We start from the raw sequence: 16185 nt of genomic DNA on the forward strand, positions 1-16185 counted from the left end.
TGTTGTGGTTCTGTTCGCCGAGCTGGAAGTTTTTGTTGCAAACGTTTCGTCCCCTGGGTAGGCGACATCATCAGTTCTTGGGAGCCTCCTGCGAAATTGTTTCTCTGGCTAGGGTTTTGTCAATCGAAGTGAACAGTGCCGTCACGTCGAATGATATCATGGTTTCTTCTTTGTCTATGTGTATATTTCTGATGATGTCCAAGAATTCCTGTGTTGATTGTATAGAGTTGTCTGGATCCGCTGATCAGGTGTTTCAGTTTCTGCTGTAGTTCTTTAGCTAGTTTGTGTGATGGTGTTCCTGGTAGTGAGACTATGGGTCTGAGTGGGATGTCTGGTTTGTGCACTTTAGGTAGTCCATAGAATCTGGGGGTGTTGTTGCTTTCAGGTTTCATTCTTTTTAGGTCCGACCTGGTTATCTGTCCGTTTTTTTTGTAGATTTCTCTGTGTGTTATTTATCCTATTGGTGAGCTGTGGGGTGGGGTCAAACTCCCGCTTTTGGTAGGTGTTGGTATCTGCAAGTAGTTGTTGTGCTTTTTGGATGTACTCTGCTTTGTCCACGATGACCGTCATTCTGCCTTTGTCTGCTGGTGGTATGATTATGTTCTTATCGTTTCTTGGTGAATTTAGTGCTTCCCTCTCCTTGGTGTTGAGGTTATGTGTTTGTCTTTTCCTTGTTGTCAGGGGTACGATACTTTGCCTCACTGTTTGTTGTGTCTCTTCTGTCAGTCCATGGTTCCTGAGTGTGCATTCTAGTGCTAGGAAGTCTGCTGTCTTGGCGTCCCTATGGTTGTAGTTGAGTCCCTTGGCCAATATTGTTCTTTCCGTGTCTGTGAGCTGTCTGTGGGAGAGGTTTTTAACCCAGGTGTGTGTTGTGGTGTCCTCTTTGTTGTGTGTTAGTTTGGCCATTTTTTCTTTTAGTGCCGTTTTTTTGCGATGTGTAGTCCTGTTCTGTCCTATGGTGACAGCCCGTTCTATGGTCCGGGTCCATTCCTGATTGGTGGTTTTTGAAATTAACGACTTTTGGCGCGCAATTTCTTGTCTGTATTTGTGAAGTCTGTTGTGCGCGTCTGTAATCATTACCTGGATCATCCTGAATCCGTTCTGTCTGGCTGTCTCTCTGGCTTGTGGATTGCTGACTGGCAGTCTGTATCTGACACATGGTGGAAGGATTCGATTCAACAAAAATTTCCAGCTCGGCGAACAGAACCACAACAACGAGCACCCGAGCTACAAATCTTCTCCCAAACTTTGGGATCATGACTTTTTAAAGAAAAAAACAATAAGTAATTGTACGTTGAAGTTTTGTTAAAATTGGTTTTGAAATTTGAAGGTAGATATTCTGATTTTGTTGCTTCAGGACAGTGATGAAGAAGATGAGTTTGAAACCACTGAAACCAAAATTAGCGACAAACCAAGTAGGAGTCCCTCGCCAGTTGCTCAGGAAGAACAAAGCGAACCAGAAATGACTGAAGAAGAAAAAGAATTTCAGATGGTATGATAATTTGTTCACACTATTGCACTTTTGTTTTGAGCAAAAGCTTACAATCAGAAACATAATTAATTGGAAATAAATGAATTATGTGTGTACAAAATTTTGCATAAGCTTTAAGGAACACCAAGTACAGGGAACACTAAAATTTGAATTTAATGCTTACACAAATGTTTTAAATTTTATTTTATGGACTGAGGCAATAGTTTCTACATATTTAATGAATTGGCATATTCCCATGCAGTAACTGTAAAAACATGAATAGTAAATTCTTTAAATGCTGCTGATATTTCACACATGTACCTGCACCGATTACAACCATTTGAATTCCTATATCATTGTTGTGCTTTTTCATTTCTTTTACATTTCTTTTGATTTTACTTGTGTCTGATAAAATGCTCGCAGTTGGTGACATTATATATTTACCTTTGATATCTTCTTGGTCACTCTACAATATAGGTAGTAGTGTGAGCAACCAGTCTTGATACCTCAAATCTTTTTTCCTTAACTGTTATTTCTCATCATTGGTGTGGCTAATGAAGTTATGCTGTATCTTTTCTGTTAATTTTATATCTTTCTTCCAATGCAGTGCTTCTTGGGCATAATTTGCAATACCTTGGCTGATTCTTTAAGCATTTCTATGCTTTTTTTTCTGGTAGTCTTTAATTATATAGGTTCAGGATTTCATATTCATTGTTCCACTATTTAATCTAAATGTATATATTACTTCCTGTGCATCGTTGCACATTAATAATACAGTACAAAATGAAGCCTTTTGTTCCAATGCGTTTATGAAGTCAAAAAATATTAAATTGCTGCTGGAGTAAAATAATCTCCGTATCTTGCATCTTTGGCAACCTTATTGTGAACCCAAACTGTACTATCTATGAATTCAGTCAGTTTCTTGAGTGGAACGCCCAAAGTTATATACCTAAATCTCAACTGATCTAACAAGTATTTTGCACAAGGAACTCTGAATTTATTTTCCCAAAGTAAACATACTTGTACCTTTACAACCTCTTACATATATACTTCTCAGTATACTAATTATGATATCCCACCAATTTGCTTTGCTTCTTAGTGACATATCCTGCTCTTCCTCCTCTTCCTTTTTTGTTAGTATCTCTTTATGTTTGGTCACTGTCTCCCAACATGTTTCCTTTTATGTCATCTGATTGCTCTACTTCTGCGGACACAACTAAGTCAATTTATGCATGATTTATTATTTCAGTCAACATATTGATTAAGAATAGAACTGTTTTGTTTTTAATTCATTCATAAGATGGAGCATCACTGGCTAGGTGAGCATTTAGTTCTCATCCCTAATTGCTTTGAGAGGATGGTGATGAGTATGTGCTGTTGGTATTTCCACAGTACTACTAGGAAAAGATTTCCATAATTTTGAACAAGAGGAAAGCGATTATAGTTGCAAGTCATTATGTTGTGTGGCTTGGAGGGGAGCTTGCAAATGGTGATGCATCTGTTCCGTTTTCCTTCTGGGTGTCAGGGCTGTCAGAGGAGCCTTGGTGAGTTGCTACAGTAAAGACGATACACGTTTCTGAGAAGATGCACATTGCTACCACTCTGGAGTTCTGGATGGAGTAAATGTTTAACATGAATGGGGTGGCAATTAAAGAGTTTGCTTTGTCTTTACTGGCATTGAACGCCTCGAGTGTTCTTGAAGCTCCACTCATCCAGTCACATGGAAATTATTCCATCACAGTCCTGACTTGAACTTAATAGATCTTGCATAAATAAAACTTCAGTATAATTATGATTGCAACCCTTTCTAACTTGTGTATAAACCTCAAAGAATGAGGATATCCTCTGCAGTAAGGAAAGCATACCTGCAGAGAGAGTTGATGGAAATTGTTGGGTAGATTGGAGAAAATTTTAATGGTTTTGTTATATTTAAAATGAAAATATCTAAAGCTAAATATGGATGCTAGGATGTTCAATTTCTCTGCATTGAATACTCATTTAATTAACAAAAAAAAATTATCCCAAGACAATAGAATAATGGCAAGAAACATTGTATGAGCTTGAAGGATTTTGTAGGTTTTGCAAAATTAAATTGTTTACCAAATCAAAGCAAGAAAGTCTAAAGAACAAAGCATTAAGTATACAAATTTTTACGACTCTTTATATGGTCTGAAGAACAGTTGACTAGAAACCAATTTCAGGCTTGTTTAAAAAAAACTATATTGCAATGACTTATCAGGTCTGTAAAAATGGATGTTGACATCTAATTTATGCACTTAATTCCAATTAAAATCTCCTTTTCCAATTAAAGCAGATATTAAAATTCTTGCTGTTTTATTCTTGATCACAGATGATAATGATGAAGACTTTGCTTACAGAAGTTCTTTTAGAAGTAACAAATGAAGAAATCTATTATGTTGCCAGAGATGTTCATCGTAAAGCTACTAAAGGTACAAAATCGTTGTAATAATTGATAGAATGTAATTAAAATTGAAGAAGCATAAATGTGCCCTAACCTTTTAAATCCTTCAGACTTGGAATATACTTTGGAATTACTGATAATTAATTACTTAACAGTAAATTAAAATGCCATAAAGAAAATTGCATTTATTCCTAAGAGGAAATGGATAAGTAAGCTACTGTTACATTTACAGTTTCCCTGTATTTGTACATATTACGGGAAATGATTCCACATAGAAACTAGGAGCAGGAGTAGGCCTTTCGAGCCTGCTCCCCCATTTTCTCCCCATGCCCCTTGATACCTTAGATAAATTTTTAGTTCTTTTTTATCTCTTTCCTGAATATATTCAGAGACTTGGCCGTCGCAGCCTTCTGTGGTAAAGAATTGCACATCTCTTGGAAAAAAGATAATTTTGAGCAGACAGTACAGTAAAACCTCATTAAATCAAATTTTTTTGGGGTACAGAAACAAGTTTACTATGTAGTAACAGTGACAAGCTATTACTTACAGAGAACAACATAATTACAGCTTCTCCTGGATGAAAATAAGAGAACTACAGAATGTGTCAGGTGTGATGTTCAGTCGAGATGTAAACCAGTGGATCAGTCAGTAAATCGGCTTAATTCCTGAAGTCTGGAGAAAGAGTTTGCAGCCACGTGCATGGCTTCTTGTTTCTTTACTAAAATGTGCAATCTTAAGAGATAATTGTCTACCCACAGAGAAATGAGGCTTTCATCCCAGCAGTTCTATGACAACTTCACACAACCCTCCTTACACATTATTTCTTCATATATCCTTTCATTATTGTGTATTTATCTAGCTCTCCTAGAACTAATGGCTAGTCTTAAATAATTTTGTTGTTGACAAAGGTACATAATTCATCTAGCTTAATAACTGAAATGACGTGAAATTCATCAAGTAACATTAGGAGAATACTTTTGCAACAGTTTAATGGTAGCTCTTCAGTTATCTTTTGAGGTGATCTATATGGCTGATAAATGATTAATTCTGTAACAAAGAACTGCATATGGGAACTGGTGGGTGGTGGGTTCAAATAGTAGCTTAGACTAGTTTGGTGAAAACTGTTATCGGTTTTCTGACTAACAGTCTTGTGTAAAACGTGATTGGTTTCATTTGAGTTCCTGGTTCATATGTGGCCACAAAGCCAAATGTTACTAATTTAGTGCTAATTGGTAATTTAGCACAGACCCCCTGAGTTGGTTGCTCTGAGAAATGTGAAAATGTTAACAGTGCAGGAGTAATGTGTGCTGCTATAAGATTACGGCAAAGTAGAGAACCTTACATCTGGTTGTACTATTCTATTCTCAGCCTGGTTGTCTCAAATTGAAAGTGCTTTGTTGACAAGAAAATCAAGTATTGCAGTTTGACAGTTACACACATGTCAATTTGCTATAATGTTTTGTTTAAATCTGGGTGTATAGTTACCTGAAATTAACCAATGATCTGCTCTTAATTGGCATAAAAGACAATCCAACTTTCAGAACCTGCATTAGTTGAACCAGCACTTGTTGATGACCTTCTGTTTCCCTTTTGTTCAATTGGAAATTTGTGAGGGATTTGGTTGAATGTGATTTTACTGTATGCAAAACTAAATGAGGCATATTTCAGTTTTAGAAGTTTTGTTTTATTATTTTCTCCCCATAATATTTGAAATTGCTAAAAATCCACTATACCTTATCAAAACATTACTGACCTCCATCAGAATTTCACAAGGTGGTTTATATTCTTGCAAATATAGACACGAGAAAAAAATTACATCTTTGATATTTATGACAGTTAATAGGTTTAGCCATTATAAAAATAAACATGGGTATGTTTTTAAAAAAAGAATCCTTTAGCGAATGACCAATAAAGACAGCAGGAGTTTTATTCTAATACATTAATGCAGGTAGCTGGGCAGCTAGCTCAGGAATTAATGCAATTTCTTTAATTATACCATTGTTCTCATTATCTTAACAGCAGTTGAGAGTTCCATATCCTACTGAAATTCACACATTAGGGAATTCAGCTTTGATATCCATTAGTAATTAGTTGGTTTCAGTCACTGTCATTAACGTCGGTATGTGCTAGCAATCGTCTTCAATAGTGTAATACATTTATTGTGATCTAAAACAAGAATTCAATCCGTAGCCTTCTATCTGCAGCAGACTCTGAACTCTGTATTTATAATCCAAGGAATGGTGTACTTTATGTACATTAAAGTTAATTTAAGTTAAACTTAAGAAATTGGAAAAATTTTGGTTTAACACAAATTGTAAAATCAATGATATAGTTAGCTTACCTTTAGAGTTTGCATTTGCTGCCAAACTCATATTCATATTTCTTGTTGAATGCATACTGAGATATATCACCGATTTTTAAAAAATATATGTATCAGCATTTCACCATCTTCGAATTTTGTTTCTATAAATATAGGGAAATTAAGATTTCTTTTTTTTTAAAATCTGACCACATCTCTCTCCTATATTTTAGAAAAAGACCTTTGTTCCTTTTTTATAGTTCATTATTATACATGCTAACTGTTTTGCTTTAGGTGATATAAAAGTTGTAAACAAATATGCCTGTTATGTGAAGCACTGTGCTCTTGAATGGATCTTTTTGTTTATAATGTTTCTTCTCTCCCTTGCAAAGCAGCTGTAGTAGTACAGTTTTGCAATGCCATAGCAACTCATGACTTTGAAAAAGTGTTAACATGTTGTTCCTGTTGTTGATGTGATACAAAGCTCCTGCAAAGCAGCTGGCACAGTCCAGTGCACTGGCTTCTCTAACTGGACTTGGTAAGTAGCATCCTTTAAGAAAAAAATGGGTAATGGGAGAAAGGGGATTTGTCCAGAATTTAAGCTTGTACATGTGCTGTACCTTTGTACTTTTTAATTGTCACCATGTACTTTTCAACCATCAACAGGTGATAATTATGTACTTTCAGCTCATACTTTGTTTTCTCATCCACTTATAGATTACTGCATAAACTTATGGAAAGCATTCCTTGTATAGTACTAGTGGCCAAGCCATCTTGCTGATATTGCAGAGCTTCATCTATTCTAGCCTGAACTTTTATCTCTCTGCACAGTGCAACCTGTCCTCTCTTCAATCCTCAGTGTTTGTTACAGTGATATAATATTGCCCAATTGAGTCGAAATCTTCTGTTTCCAGCTGGAAACTGGTGGAAGAAAATTACATTGTGAGAACCCAATAGTTTGGTCTTGTCATTGCTAAATCAGATTTAAAGAAATAAACTGATTGTAGTTAGGAGCTAATAAACTTCACCTTAGTTAGAAACTAATTGGTAAATTTTATTTATTCTTTTTCAGTAGTAGTGCCACTTGAATCATAAATGTAGTGGTATCAATACCACTTTTCACTACTTTCATAGAATAAAGTTCTTGAGAGTACTCCGTTTCTGGTTTGTGCATATTATTTTAAATATTTGTTAAAACTGAGAACCTGTTTTAAATAACCAAACTGTTTTAGGCCCCAAAAAGTTAGTGGGATCTATTTCTGCAATAAGCGTTGCCTGCTCCATAACTGGAAATAATGAATAGCAGCATACACAGTTTACTTTATATTGGTTATTTTTCTGATGTTTCATTTTGTTTGTAAACCATTTGTCACCACCTACAAATATAATTTTTAAAAAATCTACGGTCATTGTGATTCTTTTCCGCATTTTGTAATCCTCCTCAGTATAGTTGACAAGACAGATTCAGTAATTGTGCAGTATTCCAAAATGTAATAATTTTTGTCTTATTGCATGATTGAATTATATTGATTTTACCCCTCAAAAATTAGCAGCTTAGTGGTCAACTCTTCAAATGAGAGAAATTAGTTCCAATAAAAAATCAGGTTTCATTTCAGAAAGTTAATAAATACTAGAATAACAGTAGTTTTTGATCTTATTCCTCAACATTGAAGTCCAAAGCCTTATCTACATACTTTATATGTAAAGATAACTTAGTTCACAAGCCATTTCTTGCTGAAATTATTTCTTGCAAAAATATTACCATATATGTTGAGCTTAAAGAATCCACAGAGGTTCAACTCAGCAATGAGGAAAAAGCATTGCAATGAGTTTAAACAAGTTGATGTAAAATGTGATTTTTAAAAATAAGAATTTTGCTTTGCTGGTGATGCAAATTGTTTTTCAGTTGCCCACCTTCAGGCCATTGGTTAGCACTTCTTTACAATTCCAGCAAGGAATGGAACTCCCTTTTGTACATTGCCTGAGTTAATAAAATAGATTTTTAAAAATCACTTTGTAATTTGAAAATTGCTGAAAGGACAGGCATGTTATGAAGCTTTTCACCTTACACTCCTCAAGATGAAAACAAGAATGCCAAATATTAGATGATCAAAACAATTTATATTTCAGTGTCAGTGGATTGGATGTCCACTCTGATTGCCAAGGCACTGCCATGGAATTGAGGATTTATAAACTCCCCAAACTTCTGGGTGATTAGGAAAGGCAGAAACCTGAACATATTATTTTTGTTTGTAGAGAATTGGCCTCTGCGTATGAGCCTACATTTCTTCTATCATGTGTAAATGAGCCACATTACATGCTTGATGGATTATCTAAATCAATAGTTAAGATGGTTATTAGCATAAGTGCTTTTTACATGCTTGAGCCTTTCAGTTTTTTTTAATTGTTTGGGAAGCCCTGTGATGCCCATTGCTTTGGAGAAAGTAATCAAAGTTGACTTGATTGCCAATCAGTCTCTACCAATTTCTCTTGTATAACTTGTTGCACTCATCTGAAATTTGTCATTTTTACATTTGTCCTGATGAGTGCAAGATGAAAAGCCGAAGCATTATGCCCCTCTTAGCAATCTAAGATAGATCCATTAGACTGAATCCAAGACCATGTGCATTCTTTCGGAAGAGTTTCGGGTAATAGTGAAGAATCAAAATCTAAGGAGTGTTTTTATTCCTTCCCACTTCCTACCACACAATTTTTATTTCCCAGGCACCACTGATGCAGCTGAGGTTAGCACACTGTATGTAGACTAAGGTTTCAACTTATAATTTCTTTATTTAACCTAGTCTTTTAATCAGCCTGTTCAGAGATGTTATTATGCACCTCTGAAGCAGTTGGGACTTGAGCCAGGGCCTCCTATTCCAGGGATAAGGACACTACCACTGTACCACAGGAGGCCCCCTGAGGATTCAAGTTATAATCATCTTGATCTGTGAGACACACTAGCAGATGTTGGTGAACTTCCCAATCAAACTATAGGCAGTGTTCCACATTGGCATGTTTTAATTGTTATCAATTAAGTCATTAAAAGATTTTCTCATCCTTCGAATTAGTAGCATTCTCACCAATGTCATGCAGCTTACTTTGCCATCAGTCATTTGAGTTGATGTGAGAAATCTTGTGTGAACTTGTTTTCAATTTAAGCTTTGCTAGCTCAGGTTTAAACAGCTGTCAGTAGCTTAATACTGAAAATTTATCATTTTGAATCATATTGATAAAATTGGTATTGAATATTTCAAAAATGGAAATAGTTTCAGTACTTCAAAGAATTTGTTCTGAAAGTAAATTAAATGCATAATGAACTATTTTGAAAATCTGCTAGAAAGCAAGTTCTTTCCACTGTGAAAGAAACTGGGGTTTTTATGTGCAGGTGGACTGGGCGGGTATGGCTCTGACAGTGAAGATGAAAGGAGTGAGAGAGCCTCTGAATCCTCTGACACAGATGATGAAGAACTACATCGTAGAATCAGACAAAAGCAGGATGCCTTTCGACGTAAAGAAAGGGAATTACAGCTTCTACAACAGCAACAGGAGAAACAAATGGAAGGTATAATTGTTGTTGAATAGGTTATATTTTCTAGACCAATTTTCAGTGGAGTCTTCTAATATTTACCCTTATCCATTCCCTAGCTTTTAATTTTCTTTTGAGGATGTTTATCAGTATTGGTCCACATTTGATAACGTTGACCACAACCTTGCTTGTGTCGTTCTCCACCCTTTAACTTTGGACATTGAAGGCAGTCTATCACTGCTCGCTTGGTTGAGTTCCAGCTAGCTCAGGAATTCAACTCCAGACTTTTCCTGTTCTTTGTGCTTCACTGAACCATTCATAGAACCAAAATTGTCATCTTATCTCTCCAAAGACTTTAATGGATCTTCTACTCGAGCCATTGGAGAGCTTCTAGAATATATTTACCATATGTCTGAGTAGCAGATTTAGTGGAATCTCTGAAGCAATACCCTTTATATTTTATCCTCTACCTTTATTGGCTATTTAAATTATTAGATTAATTTGTAGATTACTAATCTCTGAATTCCTTGCAAGCCTAGTATCTCAACACAATAGTTTTAGAACCTCTCCCAGAAAGGGCATGTTCCTGTTATTATGAATATTATGAACTCTGAATTAGGGCTGATTAAATCTCAAGTCATTGATGTCAGATTGAATAATAAGACCGTAAGACATTGGAACAGAAATTAGGTCATCTGGCCCATCAAGTCTGCTCCTCCATTCAGTCATGGCTGATAGGATTGTAAAACCTATTTTCCTGCTTTCTCCCCGTAACCTTTGATCTCCTTGGCAATCAAGAACTTACCAACCTCTGTTTCAGAGATATTCAATGACCTGGCCTCCACTGCCTTCTGTCGCAATGAATTCCACAGATTCACCACTCCAGTGAAAGAAGCTTCTCCTTACTTTCTAAAAGGTCTTCCCTTTACTCTAAGGTATGCCCTCGGCTCCTCATCTCTCCTGCCAATGGAAACATCTTCCCAGCATCCACTCTATTTAGGCCTTTCAGTATTTTGTAAGTTTCATGAGATTCCCCCTCATTCTTCTAAATTCCATTGAGTATAGTCCCAGAGTCCTCAAACATTCCTCATATGTTATGCCTTTCATTCCTGGGATTATTCTCGTGAACCTCCTCTGGATCCGCTCCAGGGCAGTACTACTTTTGAGGTATGGAACCCAAAATTGCTCACAATACTCTAAATGTGGTATGACCAGAGCCTTTTAAAGCCTCAGAAATACATTCCTGCTTTCATATTCTAGTCTTCTCGAGATGAATGACAACATTGTATTTGCCTTCCTAACTACTGACTAATCTGCATGTTTACCTTGAGAAACCTGGACTAGGTCTCCCAAGTCCCTCTGTACTTCAGATTTCTGAAATTTCTCTCCATTTAGAAAATAGTCCATGTCTCTGTTCTTCCTTCCAAGGTGCATGACCTCACATTTGGCCATATATTTCACCTGCCACTTCTTTGCCCACTCTACTAACCTGTCTAAATCTTTCTGCAGCTTCCTCAATGCTACGTGCCCCTCCACCTAGCTTTGTATCAAGTGCAAACTTAGCCAGAATGCCCTCAGTTACTTCATCCAGATGTATAAATGAAACGTTGTGGTCCCCACACCAACCCTTGTGGGACACCACTAGTCACTAGCTTCCATCCTGAGAAGGACCTGTTTATCCCTTCTCTGCCTTCTGCCAGGCGGCCAATTTAGTATCCATGCTAATACCTGGCCTCTAACGCCATGGGCCCTTATCTTACTCAGCCGCCTCCTATGCAACACCTTATCAAAGGCCTTCTGGAAGTCCAGGTAGATAACATCTATTGGCTCTCCTTAGTGTAACCTGCTCATTACCACTACAAACAGTTCTAACAGATTTGACAGGCATGACCTCCCCCTGATGAAAGAATGCTGATTTTGCCCTATTTTACCAAATTTTTACCTTTTGCCTTGATCCAGTCTTAGACAGGGGGTTACATTAGCAATTCTCTGGGACCCTCCCTGACTCCAGTGATACCTGAAAGATCACTACCAAAGCCTCCACTATCTCCTTCAGAACTCCAGGGTGTAGCCTATTTGGTTCAGGTGATTTATCCACTGTCAGACCTCTGTTTTTCTAGCACCTTCTTCTTCGTGATGGCCACCGTACTCATGCCTGTCCACGCTGACTCGGTTGGATTTTTTGGATATTCCTCATGTCTTTCACCGTGAAGACTGACATTAAGTACTTATTCAGTTCCTCAGCCATTTCTTTGTTCCCCATTACTACTTCTCCAGCATAATTTTCCAGTGGCCCATTGTCCACATTTGCCTCTCTTTTGCCCTTTGTAAGAGTTTCTTTAGATATATAATCTTTAATATTATCGGCTTGCTTACTCTCATATTTAATCTTCTCCCTCCTTATTTCTTTCTTTCTTGTTCTCTGGTCTTTGTAGGCTTGCCAATCCTCTGGATTCCCACTACCCTTCACCACAATATTTGTTTTCTCTATTGTTTTTATGCTTTCCCCAATTTTCCTCGTCGGTCATGGTTGCCTCATCTTCCCTTTAATATGCTTTGTTTTCCTCTGGATGAATCTCATTACCAGCTTGATTTACAATACTATTTAGTCATTAAATCCAACCTCCTTTATGCTGGAGTTTCGTCATTGTACTGATAAATGCAAAATCATCTCGAGCACTGTGTTTGTTCTACAAGTGTAAAGAATTGGTTTTTTTTGTACCTTCCCGATTACAAGTCATCTTCTGGTTGCAAGTGACCGTATGCTTCTTAAACAAAAGCTTGCTTTCCCACAAGTATCTGTGTATTCATCAACAGTTTAAAAATATATTTGCCACTAGCTCTGCCAACTAAGGTCTTAATGAATTAAAACCACTATTGTTTAATAAAAATATCTGTCTTGAGCTGTTCAGTGAAGCAAAACTCAAACCTGATAATGCTGACCTTAATTATGAAACAATATGCGCATTTTAAAATAAAAAAGTAATGTTCCTGGTGTCAGAGATACAAAATAATAAGTACACCTATCTGCCATGAAGAAATCAATCCACCACGAAGCTACAGCAGCTGTCAGTGAGTCACTGCCTAACAAATTCACACCTCGGCTTGACCAACTACATATTTGAGATTGTCCGATAAATCCTTTAAGTAAATAAACACACAAAATTGCATTGGATGATTACTTGAGATCAAATAGCCCCTCATATGAATAATTTCAAGATATTAACCTTTCTTCAGTTCTTTACAAAGCTATCATCTGGAGTATTTTCAGAATTTTCTGTTTATTGCAGCAACTAAGCACCTCATTAACTTGTATATTTAGGAAGCACTTTAAACCTCATTTTTAACAAAAATTCTGTGCATTCTCTCAACAGGTCTAGCTCCAGTCAATTTGCAGTAATGTAGCAAGTCTTTATTATGTTGTGGGTTTTTGACCTATTTCACGTATTAATTGATGTTTCATTAATATATTAAAATAACAAACTGATAAAGTCAAACTCATATACAAATCTTACAGTTCCCACGATTCAACAATCCAAAGTCAATTTGAAATGTATACCCTAGAACCTCCCTTTAAAGGTTTGCCTCATACTTTGATAATCTGACATGATTCATGGCATTTTTAAATGCTTTATTTAATATGCGAATAAAAGGATTTCCATGTTTATTCTTAATCAAATATTTTGATTTCACATATCTTAAGAGTACCTGTTTACGGTCATTTTCAGTTCAGTTTTATTTTTGTTTTCCAGATGCAAAACATCAACAAGAAGGCAAATTTTTCAGGGAGGTGGATATTAAAGAACAGAATAAAGAACATAGTGGCAGTACAGTAAAGCAGGATGGGAAAGAAAAAGAGTGTGAAACTGTCACTGAAAAGAAAAGAACTCAGAGCGAAACTGACCCCAACTTAGAAATGAGTAAAAGTTTGAGTGAGAAAAATTTGAAGGAAAAATCTTCAAGAAACAGAAGCTCCTCCAGCAGCAGTAGTGGGAGTAGCAGCACCAGTGGCACCACTAGCAGCAGTAGTAGATCCAGGAGTTCGACTTCCAGCAGCAGTACAGAAAGCAGTAGTAGCTCTTCCTATTCCTTTTCTCCCAAGAGAAAGAAAAAGTGGAGCCGTAGCAGATCCCCCTCCCGTAAAACTAGACGGACAAGCAGAAGCCAAAGTTACACTCGCAGGCACAGAAGGGAAAGGAGCAGAAGCCGTGATCGACTCAGAAGAAACAGTAGAAATGGGAGTTGGGAAAGACACAGGCATCGTAGTGGGTCCCGAAACAGAAGAAGTGGAGATAGGCATAGAAGTAGAAGCAAGAGTGATGTCAAGCGTGTAAGTCGCAGTAGGAGCAAGGAAAGACGTAGGAGTCCTGAAAGGCGTAGGAGTCATAGCAGAGGGAGGATAAGACAAAGGGGAAGTAGTAAAGACAGGGATAGGAAAAAAAATAGGAATGGAAGTTCAGAGCGGGTTAAAAAGAGAGAGGAGAAGAAAAGGGAAAAAGAGAAGGATCAGGACAAAAAGAAAGACAAACAGAGAAAGGATAAGCAAAAGGAGGATAAAGACAGCTGTAAGTCCAGCAGTCAAGATGAGAGTAAGTTGAAGCGGAAGAGGGAGTCAGAGCGGACTTATGCACACAGTAGCTCCAGTAAACTGCCACAACAATATTCCAGGCAGGATAGCAAGTCCAGCAAGAAAGGATCTACAAAGGATGGTAAAAAGTATTCTGACACCGAATCTAGTGCAAGGAGCAGCTCACATTCTCCAGTTAGCAGCAGAGAGAAGAAGGCAAAGAAATCGAAACGCAGTCGCTCAAGATCAGTGGAAAAATCTCAAAGGTCTGGTAAGAAGGCAAGCCGCAAACACAAGTCTAAGTCACGATCAAGGTAGTATACATTTTATACAATTTTTCTTCATTATGTAAAGTTTTGTTAAAATGGCGCCAACATATCGGTCTCTTCAACATTTTGTTTCATCTGTATGATTAAGCTCTTTGTTTGAAAAACAGCATTTCACATTATTCAGCTAGCGTTTATTGTGGAGTCTTGCATGTTATTAATTTGCTTCTTTTTCTCCTTTCTACTGCAGGTCGAGGACACCCAATAATCGTAAGCATTAAGGGGGAAAAAAAATGTGGCAGCCTTGCCATGATCAGAAATTCCATGAGTTTTGGAGGCTTGTCTCATTATAGAGGCATACGTGACAACTGTGTAGGTGTTTATATATGTATATAGGTGTAAATTTTTTCCAAGTGCTGTCTATAGTTCAGTACTTCAGGTTTTATTTGTATTGCATTCTTCGGAGATTATTCACACTGTAAAAACAATTTGCTTTCAGTTGTACCATTTTAACATAAAACTTACACTAACTGTAGTTTGCTGTCAATAAACTTTTCAGATTGGTTTTGTTAAACATTTCCCGTTGTTTACTGCTGATATTTATGACTTTTTTAAAAAATGGGCACAGACATTATGAAAAGATCAAAGTGAAGAACAGAGAATGAAGAGCAGTTGACTAAAAAGTGACAATATCTGGTTTGCATAAACCATAAACAGATTTTTAAAATTAGTCATATAAACTTTTGAACGGTTGCCTCTAGTACTCTGCTATTTGCAAGCAATTATGTATATTTAGTTTTTACAAGTTTTCCCTGGTATAATTTAATTTGGAACTCCTTTTAATGAAAGATAATTTGAGGGAATAACTATGAGGCTACATTTTGCTGAGGAAATATTCAAAATCTTAAGTGCATGTTTTCATCACCGATGTTTGTGCACCACAATAATACAGTAGTCACATGAAGTACATGTTTGGAGTCTGATTTTTCTCAATTTTACTTGGTGATTGATTAATGGTGTCGTTTTTAACAGAAGGAAATTAAGATTCTTGCTACTGCTACGTTCAGCTTTATGGCAAACAATTTCCATTATAACTGGACAGTGCAGTGTGAAACCACACAAAGGCAAAGTCTTGAACTTTAGACTTGTATGGCATGGAGTACAACTTCCAAATACTGTCAAATTTTATTCAGAAAAGATAGTCTGTTGGGTTTCTGAAGGACTTACCTACATGTATGTCATTTAAATGTTCAGACATCTGCCCTGCTATCCTTTACATTTTAAACATGTAGAGGACTCTGGTGGAGTCACGCCATTGGAACAGGCTGTAGACTGGTTAAAATCAGTAGTTATAGAGTCATAGTCATAGAGATGTACAGCACGGAAACAGACCCTTCGGTCCAACTCGTCCATGCTGACCAGATATCCCAACCCAATCTAGTCTCACCTGCCAGCACATAGTCCATATCCCTCCAAACCCTTCCTTTTCATATACTCATCCAAATGTCTTTTTAAATGTTGCAACTGTATTAGCCACCACCACTTCTTCTGGCAGCTCATTCCATAAACGTATAATCCTCTGCATGAAAAAGTTGTCCCATAGGTCGTTCTTCTATCTTTCCCCTCACACCCTA

At 36.9% G+C, this 16185-nt stretch overlaps 1 protein-coding gene across 1 annotated transcript in view; it reads left to right on the forward strand.

Annotated features, from left to right (window-relative positions):
* pnisr (PNN-interacting serine/arginine-rich protein) overlaps positions 1-14836 on the forward strand; it is a 22115-nt gene extending 7279 nt beyond the window's left edge. The window contains exons 3-8 of the mRNA XM_043675191.1: positions 1358-1492; positions 3822-3921; positions 6677-6730; positions 9578-9754; positions 13471-14599; positions 14802-14836. Of these exons, the coding sequence (XP_043531126.1) occupies positions 1358-1492; positions 3822-3921; positions 6677-6730; positions 9578-9754; positions 13471-14599; positions 14802-14832 (1626 nt within the window). The 3' untranslated portion in view covers positions 14833-14836. The remainder of the gene's footprint in view (positions 1-1357; positions 1493-3821; positions 3922-6676; positions 6731-9577; positions 9755-13470; positions 14600-14801) is intronic.
* Positions 14837-16185: the final 1349 nt, after the last annotated feature.

This window comes from Chiloscyllium plagiosum, chromosome 3 (genome assembly GCF_004010195.1).
Source record: "Chiloscyllium plagiosum isolate BGI_BamShark_2017 chromosome 3, ASM401019v2, whole genome shotgun sequence".
In the NCBI taxonomy this organism is placed as follows: Eukaryota; Metazoa; Chordata; class Chondrichthyes; order Orectolobiformes; family Hemiscylliidae; genus Chiloscyllium; species Chiloscyllium plagiosum.